Source organism: Stigmatopora nigra, chromosome 13, assembly GCF_051989575.1.
Source record: "Stigmatopora nigra isolate UIUO_SnigA chromosome 13, RoL_Snig_1.1, whole genome shotgun sequence".
NCBI classification, from domain to species: Eukaryota; Metazoa; Chordata; class Actinopteri; order Syngnathiformes; family Syngnathidae; genus Stigmatopora; species Stigmatopora nigra.
In genome coordinates this window covers 6,242,686-6,260,444 of record NC_135520.1, presented here as the reverse complement: position 1 = coordinate 6,260,444, position 17,759 = coordinate 6,242,686, and the positions used below count along the sequence as shown (strand labels likewise).

The 17,759-nt window shown below is 39.7% G+C and overlaps 1 protein-coding gene across 2 annotated transcripts; it reads right to left on the bottom strand.

Annotated features, from left to right (window-relative positions):
* Positions 1-293: 293 nt before the first annotated feature.
* Positions 294-16,786, bottom strand: LOC144206630 (delta-like protein 4). Of its 2 annotated transcripts, none has more exons than XM_077731692.1 (11): positions 16,480-16,786; positions 8,446-8,700; positions 7,919-7,973; positions 6,883-7,146; positions 5,541-5,601; positions 4,979-5,109; positions 4,393-4,562; positions 3,911-4,130; positions 3,109-3,823; positions 2,393-2,501; positions 294-1,588 (listed from the first exon to the last, which is right to left on the bottom strand). In XM_077731692.1, exons 1-11 carry the CDS (start codon positions 16,741-16,743, stop codon positions 1,583-1,585), a joined length of 2,250 nt encoding a protein of 749 aa, XP_077587818.1. In that variant the 5' UTR covers positions 16,744-16,786; the 3' UTR covers positions 294-1,582. The 2 variants fall into 2 exon arrangements, with proteins under 2 accessions (XP_077587818.1, XP_077587819.1); XM_077731693.1 differs by lacking the exon at positions 16,480-16,786 and adding an exon at positions 8,788-9,163.
* Positions 16,787-17,759: the final 973 nt, after the last annotated feature.

The window sequence follows — 17,759 nt, the reverse complement described above, 5'->3', positions numbered from 1 at the left end:
CATGGCTCCTTGCATCAAAATCAAATTCTATTTTGCCTCTCCTTGGGATTTGTAAACGACCTCATTAAAATACCAACTGTATGACCTACCTATCATGTTTTTGGAATGTGGGAGGAAACTACAGTAACCGTAGAAAACACACGCAACTATAGTTGTATATATTCTTTAAAAAAAACAACAACAAAGACAGTATTAGAAAAATATACACATAACATAAAATAGTGTGCAAATCAAGTGCTTGATCTGCAATATTACTATGTTGACAAAAACTTCACTTTAGAGGACATAAAAGAACCACAATGATTATTTATTTTGCATACATTTTTCCCATGTGTATATATATATATCTTTTTTTTATATATTTATATTCATCACGATTGATTTTTACATTACTTCCAATTACAGTGGAGTCCACAGTTGGTGATTGCTAGCACTTATATCACAGCACGCTCACAATATGATAAACACTGACACAGAACCCATAAAATGCTACCAAATAGACTCTAGATGACTTGTAATCACAAATCTATATTTGACCACTTGTTCACGCGACCAGTGAAGACCAACAAATAAACAGTGTACCAGATATGTATTTAGGGGTTCTGTCCTTATATGCCTATATACACAGTAATATCAGCCAAATAACAATATACATAAAACATTAAAAGACACATCAAAATAAATTCACACCTTTGATGCATCACCATACAAACATACTGTTCTTCTAATCTCGCCATATAAATATACACTATGTACAAAATAATCTTATAAAAAGGAAGAAAAGATCAGTGCTTCATATTCTTAAATAACTAATGAACTACTACAATAAAATTATTGGTTCAATATTTCCCATTGAAGGCGTCCTTGGTACAATAGTCACTTTTCTTTTTCTTTGTCTTAAGTGAGAATTTTGCATAAGGTTTTAAAACTTATCAAGGCCTTATCTGGAGATTCCCTGCATGTGATCAGCGCATTGCAACGCTTTGCGTCTTTTTTTTTTTTCCTGTGCAAAGGAATCATGATAAGATAAGGCTTGGGGCACAACATTTTGCTTAAGTATAGCATATAAGGCTCTGTGATTGATGTAGGCTGTATACTGGACATTCTGCAATTGTTTCCAAACCTGATGACCAAAAATGAACCGGTTTGAGTAGGCTTTTAAACAAGCGCCAAGCAGTTTTCTTGTTCAAAACCGGGGTTGATTAAAGGCAAAAAAAAAAAAGCCAATTCCTCTTTTAAGTGTTGACTCCCGGAATAAGCCCAAAAGGGATTCTATCAACAAAGTCCTCTTGTCCTCGTCAACATGCAAGCACAATATGAGCCTTCAACCTCATATTCTCAGACGAACACAGATGTCGGAATAAATCCCAACCATCCAGAAGCACGACGATCAATCCCAAAGTCTTTACAATCTTCCAGAGTTTAGTATTTTTTTTTTTTTGTTCTATTGCATTCGTCGAGCGCTCGGGCTCCGTCCAGTCATCAAGTTTTCAAGAGCAGCAACTTTGTATTTAAATAAATCCCAGTCCCTCTCCACGCTTGTAAACAGTCCACAAGAAATGGTTGTCACGTTTTCCAATTATTACACCTAGCAAGACAACAGAAGGACTTTTAGAGAGCAGGTCAGTGAACTGCACAACAGTGAAAAACTGGCATCAAACAGTATGCAGTACAGTGGTACCTCGACATAGGAGTGCCCCAACATATGAACAATTTGAGTAAAACATTTTAGCAAATATTTATCTTGAGATAAGAGACAAATATTGATATATGAGCCGATAGTGGACGCAAGAGGCTGCCAATAAGAATATTATGGGCATTGTCTCTCTCCCCCTAACCCCCTAAATTTAGTTGAAGGTGAGATTATATTTATATTTTTGAGGGTCTGCATCGTAATCCGAGTTCATTTAAATTTGTTTATGTTATGTTACGAGCGCGTTGTCATGCAAAAAGCCCCCCCCACACCTCTCTCTCTCTCTACCCTCTGCGAAATCCGTCTAATTTAAGTTCTATTAAACACATTTTAGTATACAATTAAACCACTAGTTATTTGTTACTTTTTTAATAGATGATTAGACAAATAAAATATTTTTTCCAATATCCTGTTTTTGGTGTCTTTTCAGAGGGTTGGAACGAATTAATTTGTTTTTTTAGTTCATTTCTATGGGAAACGTTTGTTTGAGTTAAGAAAAAATCGACATACGAGTGCAATCCCGGAATGAATTAAGCTTGTATCTCCAGGTACCACTGTACTTGCAAAGTGGTTTGGCTCTTGTATGAAAAACCCAAAATATATTTTTTGTTAGGTTTTGACCTCATGATGTCAAAATGTAAAAATGTCTTCACTAAGCAAGAAAAGTATAGTTGACTTGAAATTAAAAGGGGAACATACCGCAGTTGCAAGAATGCATTCTTGTTTTCCTTCTGCTAGCACAAAGACAGCCTGGTACAAGGACTCTCTGGAAGAACAAATTGTTGATATTCTGCATTCTGGCCTTTCACTGCAAAGACACAGATAGTTCGGTGGTTTGATTAAATATTAACTACAGCGGCACTTTTGACTTATGTGGGTAATTTCTTAATTCAAAAAGCACATAACGCAATTTAATTGGCTGCCACACCGTCTCTTTGCTCCCTGTACATCAGTATAATCCATGAATTTCTTTTTGTTTGTTTCCAAAAGAGCAGGGGTAGAGAATCTATGGCTCATGAGGCATATGTGGCTCTTTTGATGGATGCCTATGGCATATTTCTTTTACATTAGACTCCCTTGGGCATATATACTCACATTGATTAGCAACAGCATAACAATTTGTTGAAATAATTCTGATACTTTTTATACTTTAAAAGTGGTGAAATGACTAAAAGAAATGCACACATTTTCATTTATTTTGACTTTTAAATTTGGAGTATGTCTCTGAAGGAATATTATTTAAAATATGAAGTATATCTAGCACTTGCTGTCAATCCCTGGAATAGGAGGAATATTACCACCTTCTATTAAGGACTGAATGTTGAACAATTTTTAACTTTAAAAACCCATTGGTTTGACTTTTAGGTATGTTTTTTTTGTTTGTTTTGTTTTCATGGTATGTATTGAGCACTTACCTGTACATTCTACTTGGATACTTTTTGTCGTCTATCATTTTTTCACAGTTTTCATCTTTGTCTAGGAGGCATTGTTCATCTTTGTACCCCATGAAGGCTTTATAGTGATCCTTATGGAATTGGTTGATGTGTTTGTGGTTAGATTTCTCACTGGAACAATCCACCTCCATCTTTTTGTTGGTGTTCTTGAGCTCTAATGTACATATAAGGTTGTCTTTCTGGAAATCGGTCTTGGTGAGGTTGTTCATGGTCTCAGAGGCCTGCTGCTGATTTCTTTGCTTCTTCACCCGTTTCATGACCAAAATGAACATGCAGCAGATCAACAGAGCTGCCACCAGGCCGACACCCAAGCTAATTGCCACCCAGCTGAGCTTCTCATTGGGGTTAGTAGACGAAGGCACATGGGTGGACTGGCACTGGGGACCGCTGTAAGGTGAGGTGCAGAGGCAGGTAGGCCTAGTATTGGCACCGACGGTGCAAGTTCCGCCGTTGAAACAGCTCCAGGACGCGCAGCGATCCGTCGGTCTATCGCAGTGTCGTCCGGTATACCCGGAGGGGCACATACAAGTGTAGTCGTTTATGCGGTCAACGCAGGTAGAGCCGTTAAAACAAGGATTTCTGGCGCACTCGTTGATGTTGATCTCACAACGCAGGCCCGTGAAGCCTGCGCGGCAGTTGCATACACGCAGGTTGCCACGCAGCATGCAATGGCCACCTAAAGGAATAAGATCATGGTTAACCTTTTATTGTAGGACGTTCATTTAATAGTCAACTTTTTCTGAACGTTGTGATAGTGCATTACCATTTGTGCATTGCAGGGAGGTGCATTTATCCAATTTCTTCTCACAGTTGAGTCCAGTATAGCCCGCTGGACACTCGCATACGTAACTATGACCATTGGCCGTCTCTTTACACTTGCCGCCAAGTAAGCAGGGCGTATCCATGCATGTCAGCATCCGTTGTTCACAGTGTGGCCCGGTAAAGCCTATTGGACATTCACACCTGTATCCACTCTCCGTCTCCTGAAGGCAAAGAATGATATCAAAAAAGCTCAGATTTCAGATGTTTTCTTTTCATATCCTGTTCACAATACCCCCCTCCCCCCAAACAAGCCCCTGTATCCTTCAGTTTGCATCCTATTTACAGTACACTGTAAACTGGGAACTGGGTCATCCATGACTTGACAATCAATGGCATCCTCCTGGACTCGTAGATAGGCAAAGGCAACAACAAAAACAGGAAAGTGTGTTGTGGGAAAGTAGAGCGAGGGACTTCCGCACTCACCACACAGTTGCCTCCGTTGTGACAGGGCCGTCTGTCACACACTCTGACATCTGAGTCGCAGTTGACCCCCGTAAAGCCCGGCAAGCAGGCGCAGGTGTAGCTGCCCTGGCCCGTGTTCATGCACGTGGCCCCGTTGGCACATGGCTTGTGGTGTGTGCAATAGTTCAGGTCTGGGGAAAGTAATGCTCTGTTATACGAGACATATTTATCACTCTATTTTGGAATTATCATATTTTTCGGTCTGTGAATCGCAGCTGAGTGTCAGCCCTACTGGCCAAATAAAGCACAATGAAGAGGAAAACAAGTATATATAGGTCACACTGGAGTATAAGTCTAGTTTTATTTGATCCTAAACCAGGAACAGACACACTTTAAAGTAAAAATACTGAAATTGAGAACAACAGGAAAAATAGGCTTCTCGTAATGTCATACTTTCCTTTTTTTTTTTTAACTAGAGCCAAAATTACAGACTGTCAGAGGTTAGAGTGATAAAAAAAACATATATAAGTCGCAAGACCGGACAAACTATGAAAATAAGTGATTTATAGTCCGAAAAATATGGAATTTGAATAAAAATATAGCATACCCTGGTCACAAAGTATTCCCCCCCAGCCTTCCTTACAGGCGCACTCCCACGGCTCCGTGCATGTACCATGTTTACATGATGGATGTGGTTTACACACATCACAAAAGACACCCTGCCAGCTTTCTCTGCATCTAAAAAAGACGTAATTTTTTTGGACCAACATTTAGAGACAAAGAAGGGAAACATAACAGTACTACTATTGTTACTAACAAAATTATTTTCAACCTCTCGTTACAAAATGTATAAGAAGAACAGAGCCCAGAATATTTTTTAGTAAGTGTCTACATGTCAAAACATAGTATTTATGGTCAATAACAAACTCATGGAAGAATTCCCATTTAGGTTCCCTCAATCACAGGTTATGATAGTGAACCTGAACTTGTTTAAATGTTGTTTTTAATTGGGACACAATATTAACACTGGTTTGACTTGTAAAGCTATTCACAGTAAAAAGGACATGTCCTAAAAGCTCACGTTGCACTATCGTTTTAACACTACGTCATGTCATGTGACCAACATATGTGACCCAAAAAAGTTTACTAGCGTGTTAGTAAATACTTACTTGCATTCCCCTGGAATTGTACAGTTTCCATTATTTTCATTACAGCCATCCAGACAGATCGCTGCGAAGAAAAAAAACAACAACAATGTGAAAAGTTAACTTTTTCCATGTGTAGGGGGCCTTCATCAAAGTGACTTCCTAGTGTTTGAATGGAAAGGCACAATTTACCTACTCTGTTCTGCATGTGACATTGATTTTGCATGCTGTTAAATGACTGGTTGCTTCAATGCAGAGCAGATGCTTGTTCGTAAAGAGGCAAAAAAAAAGTGACAGCTGCCCCATTGTTATCCGGTGTGCAGTTCGAACCCCGTTTGCAGCTGCTGCCTAGTACAGCCCCAACAATAGGAGCTGCAATTTAGTGGCGCGTGGCGGCCTATAATGTCACGATTAACCCAGCGTGTGCTGCTCCCATCACCTCACTGGATTAAATGGTGAGGGGGAGTGTGCATATTCTTTTCTTTGTCACCTTAAATGCCACCTCACAGGTACAGTGGTAGGCATTTCCGGCGTATTTTATTTTAAATAATTGGCTACAACTCGAAAAGGTTACATTGAAAGATAGAAGAAGAAAATATTTAGAAAAAAGCAACAAAGGTATACCGTTATTAGACGTGAAACTTTTATTTGAATTTTTGGGATTATAAATGTGAATATACATAGGACAAAAGAGAACAGGAATTAATTTTTATTTTTATTATTATACTAGGAGCAAAATGACCTGTGAATTATATAATGTAGACATGTATTCACTTTATTAATATTAGATATTTTAACAGCTAATTTTTGAATGAATATAAATGAGAAATGTACTTTTCCTTAGCAAAAATATTCAACAATGATCACAATATTTGAAATGCAGCATATTTACTGGTTGCAGATTCTCAAATAGATAAAAAACGTACTTGCATTGTAATATATGGAGTGAAAATATTCAATTTTAAGGTTTGTCTGCTGAATTTGTCATACTTTATTAAACTATTTTTTTTTTCATATTTACTTTTTGCTTTGTCACTGATAACAACAAACTAACACTTTAAATTTAAAGTTAACGGTTAAGCATAGATTAAAGAGGTTCTTATAAGTGTATCTCTTTTTTTCTAGATTGTGACCATCAATAGAACAAATGTAACCCCGCTGTGTTATTTGGAAAGTCCTAATTTAACATAGCAAATACTTGGAATTAAATTTTACAAGCACATTCCTTGCAAACACAAAGTTAAAGGCAAAGCATACTGCATACACTTAATTTCTATTACTATGGTACAAAGCTTAGATTGTACACCACTAACTTTTATGACAACAGAGAAAAAAAGCCCATTATGGTGTCTTTATTCGTGCTTACGTTCTTGGCAGTATTGTCCCTTCCATCCTGGCAGACATGCTATTTGCCCGTCAGGTTTGCAGATGTAGTGGCCAAATACGTCGTCTCTGGCAGCGCATATTTTGGAACAAGTGTCCCCGTAGTAATTTTCATTGCAGATGAAGCGGTATGAGTACCTTAGCTCTGTCTGCCCCCCACTCTGCATTTCCTGGGACCACTCATTCCCTATCCCCAACTGTCTTTGGATGGCAAAAGAGCCAATCAACAGTTCAGGGTTGGTGGTGTCTGGAGGAAAGAAAACAGGAGTTGAATATATAATATACAATATGAACTTGAGTACTCAATTTCTGCCAATAACATTATTTATAGTTTTTTCATAGGTGAATTTACCCTTAATTGTTTGGTACAGTATTTTGAAATGCAGTACAAAAGCAGGCTATGGGTGATTTACTCGAGGTGGTACACTGAATACCATTTAGGCTACTTCGGTTTAGTACATAGTACATAAAAATACATTGATTTCCAGACAATTTTACATAATGTTGGGTTGGGTTGTAGGCTCAAGTGTTGATCAAAATATTTATTTATTGCACTCGGGGCCCCCTCTGGTGGTCAATGGGCCCCAAAAAGGGATTGTATAGCTTGAGTCTTGGGCGGGCTGCGATTTAATACATTGTTAATTAACAATATGATCTTTGTGGAGACGATGTGAAAGGGTGGGGATACTTTTTGGCAAGGACTCATGAGCTCACTTAAAACGGTACACTTTCCCACGCAGGGCCGAAATAAAACAAAGGAAGTTGCAATTGTTTTGGAGAGCTTTGCTTGTAGGGTGAGTCACAAGACATCCTAGTGGACACAAATCCAGAGCTTGGACAATGCCATATGAATTTGTCGTCATGTGACCCCCTTTCCCCCATGTAAGGCCTGCTTACTGATTTTTGGGAAAATGAGAATGATGTAAGAAGGCAGAGAAAATTGGGCCTTTGTATTTGGCTTCCTCTAGTGGTTATTGGTGATGTGACACCCCAAGCCCGTTTAAAAAAAAGTCATTTACCTCCAGGTTTTTCATCAGACGAATGCCAAGCTTCAATAATCAGAGAGAAGGCACCCTAAGGAGGTTGAAATCAAAAGGAAAAAAATATACATTATCATCATCATGAACATTATTACATACTTTACAGTACTTTCATATCGTGACTTTGTTTAAGACAGGGGTGACGAACAAGTTAGATACAAAGAGCCATTTCTAATGGGCCCTGATGAATTGGGGTGTGCTTTTAGATATATAATACATTTAAGAGAAACTTGAAACTAGGCAGACAGCCACCGTAAATACAAAATATAATCAGAATCAATTTATTTTGGCCGGGAGCCACACGCAGCTCGAGAGCCACGTGTTCTCCACCCCTGGTTTAAGATGTCACTAAATATTTATGACAGCCCATCATTAAATATACCAAGTCTAGCATGTCATTTTGACTTTATTATTGATGAAATTAAATAACTTGTTTGTTTTCATTTGAAACACAAAGAATCATCAAAAACGAGGTCTATTAGAGTAGAAATTTTCTCGTGTCTTACCGGCCAAGTGAAGTTGAGTGGCAAACGCAGCCTGCTGCTGTCCGGCTGCATACTGAACGAGTCGGTGCCCAAAACAGGTGTAATGGCTTTGGCAAAAAGACAAGCTCCGGGAGACACCACGGTTTGGAAATTCTTCAGACAAACGGTGAAAAAAGTCCTGCAGCCACTTTCCCCGCAGCTCCTTCCACTGGCCAGCGAACCTTTGGAATTATCAAAGTGATGCAGATCGATCTCGAACACACCTGATCCTCGAACCTAGACCCGAATCGAGGGGAAAAAATCCACACATTAACACATACACACACAAAAAAAAACTCCATCATCGCAAAGCGATCGCCATACCTGAGTAAAACATGTTATAACTATTACGAGAATAGATGTGAACCAAAGGGCCATCCTTTTAGAGCTTAATGTGCGTATCCTTAGAAGTGTTTAAAAATCCTGGTGCTGGGAAGGGAGATCCAAAATGCAAATAAATAGAATCCCGCAGTGGAAGAAGCTCCAGCTCCAAGAGGAGAATTATCCAGTGCAAAAGAGGTTAGACCGATATTAAAAAGGTTAATATCCACAAGTGAGTCATTCTGCGGTCTTTATGATGTCCATCCATTGTGGCGGTCACTTGTGTTACTTTGTTGTCGAGGTGTTGTTGCTTTAGAGAAACCTGTGAGCCCGAGAGTGATGCGTGTGCATGCATGTGGACGAGCATCAGTGCATGTTGTCATCCACGGTGGTCTCTGTCCTGCCTCCCTCCTTGCTTTTATATACATAACAATAAACGCCGCCCACTCTCCTGTTCAGCCCCCCAAGCCCTTTGATCCACTTGTACTACTCCAGTTGGATTTTTGTAAAAAGGTTTTCAATTAGTTTCATGCTGTGCTTTTAATACAAAAAAAAAAATGAACCAACTTTTGGTCTTTAACTTTATAATAGTATATTGTGGTGGCATCACAGTTCTGGGGTTGAGGGTTCGATCCAAGATGTAGAGTTTGCATGCTTGTGTGGGTTTTTTTCGGGTTCTCCGTAAATTCTCCCACATTACAAAAATATGTAGGATAGGCTGCTTGAACACTTAAAATTAAGTTTGAATGGTTAACCATCTTCTTGTGTCCTGTGATTGGCTGGTCAGCAATTCAGGGTGTCCCCCGCTTAGTGCCCGAAGTCAGCTGGGATAGGCTCCAGCACCCTCTTGTCAGGATAGTGGACTAAATTTATGGAAATTACTATGATGTAATAAAGTAATATTGCTAACTTAAAATATTAATGTTCATTATAGTGTATTCATGCAAAACATTGGTACATTTCATGAAATTAGAGAGAATGAATTCATACAACAATCAATGAATCATGAATGAATAAATAAATAACAATAAATACCATATTTTCCGGACTATAAATCACACTTTTTTATCATTTTATCTGCACTTGCGACTATAGTTGTCAGAATAATAATAATAATAATATCAAAAGAAAAATAAATATATTACTGAAATAACAAGTAACAATATGGTGAGAAAAATCTGCGATTACCAAATGTTGTTTATTATGCTTGTTCAAAAGGACCCAAACAATATTAAGCACCCAGCTGTTATTGTACGTTATTAAACATAATAGCCATTAATGTCACCAATTGAAAAGCCATTTGTATCAATTGGTGAAAGTATTGGCCCAGTGTTTGTTTAAAAAAAAAAAACATCCAGTCACACCACTTTGAGAATGCTTTCATCCCCTTTCAAGTGTGTGCAATTGTTCCAAATGGGGAAGAGAAAAATAAAGTTAAGACAGTATATAAAGCTTTCTGAGCAAACTCAAATGCCTTTTTACTGAATACCCATGCTGGGCAGAGTATTGTGTGCTTTATCACTCCTGCAACAGGCCAAATGTGTCCGGGCAGGATTTACAGTAAGGGAACAGGATTTTGCCACTGTTCCCTGACTATGAAGGAGCGTGCCTGAGCAGCCCTCCTGCAGAGATGACTTCATCGCCAACCCCCCCTCCCTTTGACTTATTACTTGGAGACTTCAATAATTAAGGAAAAGGACAAAAGACTGTTAAGTACATAAAAGTGTGGGTGACTACTCATTTCATACCTCAGTTGGGAGAATTAATATTGCCAACTCTGCCTGGCACATTCAAATGCTGCCTTCAAATAGAACATAACACCCAATTTTCAAGTTCAGAAGGTGAAAATGACTTGTGACATTCGTCCCAAGGATTTGAAGAAGGCTGTTGATAGCAAGGGGACCTCTGGGGTTCTATGAAAGATAACTTCAAGGTACAAACTAATTTGGAATTTCTAATTATGTTGTGATTATCATTGATTGCGTAGATGAGAGTTCAATTCACACTTTGACAGTGTGAATGAGATTTCATGAGATCTTTCACTAGACAGCAACAATTTAGCTTGGCCTACGAACATTTTATGTTTTATTAATTGCATTTTGTATTCATAACACATCCCTTTTTATCTATATCTCACCAAAAAGGGGAAACCACCCCGGCAAACACACATTTATAGATGAGGAGGAGCTACATATACAATTTAAGTTGCAGATTTAGAGAGAAATACAATTTAGACTAATAATAGAAATAGAATTAGCAGTTGTTTTTATATTGACTGGGTCAAAAAGACGGATATTCACCATTCCACAGTTTTAAAATGTGTAAGACTTGCAGTGGGAGGTATTTTTTTGCCCATCTGCTGGTTAGTGAGCAGAGTTCCTGGCTCAGAGACAACTCTAGTGATGGTTAAGTGACTAAATTAGAAAGAAAAGCATTATGTTTCAACAGATCCAAGTGTTTACACATTTTTGTACACCTTGGTCACTTTTACGTTTTTGTCCGCCTATAATTGTTCATTTTTATACATTTAATTCATAATTTGGATTGTATCAATGAATGTATACTAGGCAATAAATGAGAGGGTATTCAACATTTGATGTATTTACCCTGAGCCAGTGTAAACAATGATGTCATTGGCTCTTTTCTGTGGTGTTACTCCCGAATAAACACAATTTTGGAACCTCCATGTTCCATCTGCTGCCACAATAGGAAATCATTTTTCTCAGTGACAGTGTTTTGTAAAACTGACTTGTGATTGTTCTATAGCCTCTCAGCTGGCGTCCGAACCTTAAACACAGCATGCTGATTAAGCAGAGAGCTACACAAGTGCCTCTTGTATAAGGAAGGATTGGCCAATGTTATTAGTGACGTGAAACTGTTTTATTCAATTTGTTTGATTCGGGTACAAACAATATTCTGGTTTAAGAGTTAAGAATTTGGAAAAGTGTCACACATTGTATATATTTTTATTTTTATGTGGCTTTTCTGGCACATTAATAATATTGTGAAATACGTGCAGCTGTAGTCATTTCAATGTTTTGAATAGATAGAGCAGTGGTGTCAAACTCATCTTTCTAGTTTCTTTCCATTATGTTAACCATTCCATACAAATACTTCAATCATTTAGCTGGTATTGACTGAGCAATGTGTCCAATCCATTTTGATTGAGAACTCCCAAGCTTACTTCCAAAGGCCACATAAAATAACACTGTGGTCCTAATCTGGTCCCCGGGACGCCAGTTTGACACCACTAGAGTATTAGTTGTAATATACATGCTCACCTGTAAACATTGTCACACGGACAGGCAATTCAAAACAGGCTAAAAGTGACAGTAACATACTATTGATAGTTGCATGCTTGGAAAATACCTTATAAATCATCACATTTCAATTCCTCTTGTCTAATCTGTAGGTGGTCTATTGTGACTTGATATAGAGATGTCAGCCTTTCTTCCAAAAAGCAACAACAGCCTTGATGCCAAGGCCAAAAAGGAAAGGAACTGGCATTTCTAACAGATGGTCCACCTGCCATGTTTAATGAGCGGCAATTTAAGACTTCTTTACAGCACATTTGATCTCTATGCCCCAATCTGTCCAACTAATCAATGAAGCTTTTGATACGCCCTGCCCAATGGATGCCGGGCATCTAAGTCTATTGACTCCCCTGCCTTTGTAGATGAAATCGCCTCCTGTCGTAGCTGGAAAGAAAAAAAAAACTGCTGCGTAAGAATAAATAAATCAATAAGCAATAGTTCAACCCTAACCCTAAGTAAATTCGCCATTAAAAATTCTTGGCTTTCCACTTATTTTTCATCCCTAAAAAAGTTTATCTAATGATATTATTAATTGGCCATTGTACAACAACAGACTTATTGCCAACTATGAGGATTACTAGAAAAAGAAATGAGCTTTAAATCAATTTGTTGGAAAAACACTACCAAAACAAACGGAATATAACCAAATGATCTTGTCTTTCACACTTTGCACAAACTGCTTTGGAAAGCCCGACATTTTATTTGTCAGTGTAACAAGAGCATGTTAAAGTTACGGAACTTTCCAGACACCCTCTTGCTTGAGTGTTGCCACAACACAACAATGTCAGTGCTCCTCTATCCCTTAACACTGCTACTCACAACAAATCGCTTGCAGGTTATGTTTCTAAAGATTGTCATTATTCAGGCCAGGAGGAGCATCTATTTCGACAATCATTTTATCAAGCCGACATGTTTCACCTTTCACATATTCACTCTACTACGTCTGTTACTCTGGTTATGCATGAGTCAAATCAAAATAAGAATTACAACATGTACTATAAAGTAGGCGCTAAAGGAGCTGATAGCTACTCAGTTAAAATTTGCTACTGTTTTTACATGTAAATCGATAGAGATAATTATAGTGATAAAACAGAAATTACATTCATGTATTGTTTTATCCTCTGCAAAAAAAATTTTTTAGAGCCGTATTAATGAGTTGAGATGTCGCTATCACCATGTGATAGGAAAATGAGCAAAAAAAGTTAAACAACAAAGTAAGTCAATTTAAGGAAGATAATTTGCAATGACCCTAACCCTAACCCTAACCCTAACAACAACAAGCGCATGCACCAAACGCCTGCTGGATAAACTCCAGGGAAACATCAAATGGGCACGAATGGAGATAAAACCCAGCAAATCCCGCAGTATCTCCATTGTCAAAGGCAAGCTCACCAATGAGAGGTTCCATGTCAACAACGAGCCAATACCAACCATTCTGGAGAAGCCTGTCAAAAGTCTTGGCCGCTGGTACAGCGCAGAGCTCAAAGATTTGAAGCAGTTGGAGCAACTCAAGCAAGATACCATCAATGGCCTCAAGCAGATCAACAGCACAGCTCTGCCTGGAAAGCTGAAACTGTGGTGCTTTCAGTTCGGGCTGCTGCCTCGTCTCATGTGGCCAATTTCCATCTATGAGGTCACTATATCCCACGCCAATCGGCTGGAGAGACTGGTGAATTCGCAGGTGAGGAAGTGGCTTGGACTGCCGAGATGCCTGAGCAGCATTGGCTTGTTTGGCAATGGAGTTCTCTCCCTACCAATCTCAGGCCTGACGGAGGAGTACAAATGTGCCAAGTCAAGACTGGAGATGACTCTCAATGAATCCCGGGATCCATTCGTCAGAGGTGCCGCTCCAACCCTAGCAACGGGGAGGAAATGGAGGCCATCTGCAGCAGTTGCGGGGGCAAAGACCGCCCTCCGACACCGGGATATAGTGGGTCATGTCCAACATGGCAGAGGTGGCCTTGGGTTGGAGACAGCAACACCCACCTGGCAAAGGGCTGCCCCAGCTGAACGGCGGCACATGGTGGTGGAGGAAGTGCGCCACCAGGAGGAAGCAGCCAGATGTGCCACAGCGGTCTCCCAGGCTCAGCAAGGCCGCTGGATGAAGTGGGAAGGTGTGGAGAGGAGGAAAATCACGTGGGGCGATCTGTGGAGCATGGAGGCCAATAGACTAAGCTTCATCATTGGAGCCACATATGATGTCCTGCCCTCTCCAACCAATCTACATGTCTGGTATGGAGAGGACCCAGCCTGCCTCCAGTGTGCAGCCCCGGCAACCCTCAAACACATCTTGGTGGGTTGCAAGACCAGCCTAACGCAGGGAAGATACTCCTGGCGCCACAACCAGGTGTTGAAGTGCCTGGCTGCTGAACTCGAGAGCAGGAGGGTAACCACCAATGCCTTGCCTCTCCAGACTACAGTCCCACAGAAAACAACTTTTGTTCGGGAAGGGGAGAAGAGAGGAACCAAGACATCTCCTCCGGATCCAGGCCCACTGAACGCTGCCCGGGACTGGGAAATGCGGGTGGACCTCACCCAGAGACTCACCTTCCCACCAGAAATTGCAACAACCAACCTGCGCCCCGATCTGGTCCTCTGGTCCAAATCCTGCCGGCGTGTCTTCATTGTTGAGCTCACTGTCCCATGGGAAGAGGCCATCGATGAAGCATTTGAGCGGAAGAGGCTGCGATATACCAACTTAGCAGCTGAAGCAGAGGGGCGGGGCTGGAGCGTAAAGGTGTGGCCGGTGGAGGTGGGCTGTCGAGGCTTTGTTGCCAAGTCCACCACAAGGCTCCTGAAGGAAGTAGGGATTAGGGGGCAGGCCCAACGGAAGGCAATTAAAGAACTTGCCACTGCAGCGGAACGGAGCAGTCACTGGCTGTGGCTGAAACGTAAGGATGCAACATGGGCTGCCAATTGATCGCGTGGTTCCACCTTGCGCCACACACCCGGGGCTGATCATCCTGTGGTGGGCCAACCTCTGCAGAGGGTGTCTTGTTATAAGTGGCCGAAACACCCAATGACGTGTGGGGCAAACAACTGATGATGTGGCGTGCAGGTGGCACCACGTGATCCTAGCCAAATCCCACCCCATGTAAGACGATATCTCCAATCACTGTCAATTGATGTGCTGAATATTAGGGATATTTAACACCTAGTCCTATAAAGAAGTCTGAGTTTCTTCAACAATTATTAAGCATTTTTTTAAGTTCATCATTTTAAATTAAGTTAAATGAATCCAAACGAAACCAAAACCATGTAGACCATACTACTCTTTTTTAATATTTTCCATGATAGATATTCTTGAAAACTTACCATTAGGACGTTTTTTGGTTATTTGCTTGTTAAAAACCACTACCTAATTTTGACTGATTAAAAAGTATTCCTCAATTGTTTTTTTCCATGCTTTTTAACTATACCTCACATCTTCAAAGCAACATTAATCATGAAAATAGTTTGCAAAGTGTTTAACAACAAAGGAAAATCATTGTAAACATTGAAACCTATCAGTGTGATTGATATCAAGTTATTTAATCTGCCATGTCACTCACGTATGGTGTTTTTTTGTGTGATCATGGTAGATTTAAAACAGCTTAATGATGTGTTATCTGTTTTTGTACCAACACTTCCTGACCAAGGACGCATGACCTCTTTAGCTCCTTCAGAACATTGTTTACATACATAAAGACATGTAGACACAACCCTACTGTAAATTCCCATTCTCCTTTCATTTTGTTCAAGCTTAGTCGCCATCTTTTTACTTTTGATTTAGTGGAATTCGTCTCGTTAAGTGCCAGTTATTTAATGGTGCATGACGTTGCGAGATAGTGAAAATAATTTAGGGCAATTTAATGATACCGCCTATCTTTGACAAAGTACATTTACAGAGAAACAACTTGTGGAAAACAAGAATGCTTGTTTCTCTTTGAGTTTTAAGGATTTTTGTCTTCCAAATGACTGATGTACACATCAAGACTCCGTCAATTTATATTAATTTGACTCCCAAAACATCCCTAAAACTGACACAGATTACATCTGTATTCAGATGAAAGCACTGTTGTGTAAGCAGCTCCTTAAGTAGGGCTGAACTGCGATTGACCTCATAAGTGCGCCGTGTACATGCTGGGCATTCACTCATCTCCACTCGGAAAAGACAAACAATGCACGCAAATGTTTTTGTGCTGAGTAATTGTTATTCAAGTCAGCACGATGGCCAGATGGAAGATGTCAACTTTTGTGGGCCTGTTGCCATGTTTGATCACGCTAAGGCTTACTCAGCAGCACTGAGGTCGCTTGCACTCCTTCAGGCCTAATTTATCATTGTGATTAAAGCCTTAGATGTGAGGGGTCTGCCTGCAACCTGTTTTGTGGGTTTACTCACGTTCAGTGGAAGGACCTCATGTTGATGGCAATGGAGCGTTTCCCACAACTTGACTTGAGCATTACAGTTACCGAGGCTACCCAGGAGGAGACCCCTCCTCCACTGGGCCCGAGGGGTGTTGTTCCAGCCTGACCCCATCTCTCCCAAGTTGCCCACATTCTCACTCGGGTGGGGCTTTGAGATGCAATTTTCTTGTCTGTCTCGTGGTTGACATCGCTGGATAATTTCCATGTGTCCAGATTTTTTTTCCCCGCTCTGTTGCATTTTCCTGGAATGTGAATCAGGAAAGTGCAGAACTTTGTTAGTTTTGGTTATTTCAGAATGATAAAGTAGGTTACATGCAAAATAATACAACTGGCAAAATTTGAGCATGAAAATTAGGGCTAGGTATTGCAACGGATTTTGATATGATGCAACATGACAAGGGCATACATCATTATGTATTGCAATATATTAATAAATGGCAGTTTATTTTATGGTATGCAGACTAACAATGAACAGAAGCCAGCAATAATGCCCCCACATTAGAAGTGAGAGAATGCTTGCAAAAAAAGTTGAACATTATTTATCTTGTCTTTGTATTCTATTCAATTAAGCAGATTATAGGTGATTGTAAATTGTAGCTTTATTTGCCCATACTTAATGAGAATTGGAGTTTGATTGCAACACATTCAGAGAAAAGAGATTAGAAGATGAGAAAACGTATTATAGTTGCAACCTGCGCCAGATCTCCCAAAAGTTCGATGAAATTCAGAGTTTTCTGCAATTATGGTAATCACTAAGCATACAAAAGAAGTGCATACAAATAATATCTTCTACCCCTTGTGGTTGTATTTAGTGGATGATATGATACCATTTGACCTTTTGTGGAGGAAGAAAATTAATAAAGTGGAGTGATCGTGTAAGACTGCTTAGTCTGAAATATTCACATTAAACTCCATCCAAACTTAAATCTGGAGTAAGTCCAGACAAATAATTCATTCCAGTACACATATCAATCTCTTTGAAAAAAAGAATTTCAGCTCTCACATTTCACTAAGATTTATACGCTTAGGTGATGAATGGCACTGATAGTAGAAGTACACATTCAGCACATTTTAGTTCAAATTTGTTTATCTTACAATGTGCAGCAGCAGTCAATGTTTTGCAAGGAAGGAAAACATCGAACATTCATCATATGCTGGGAAAAAATTGGGAATAAATCAAAATATGAGCACTTTTTTTTATTAATATGTTGGGCATAGCTCCTCAAAAATTGAGAATTTATCAAAATAACTAAG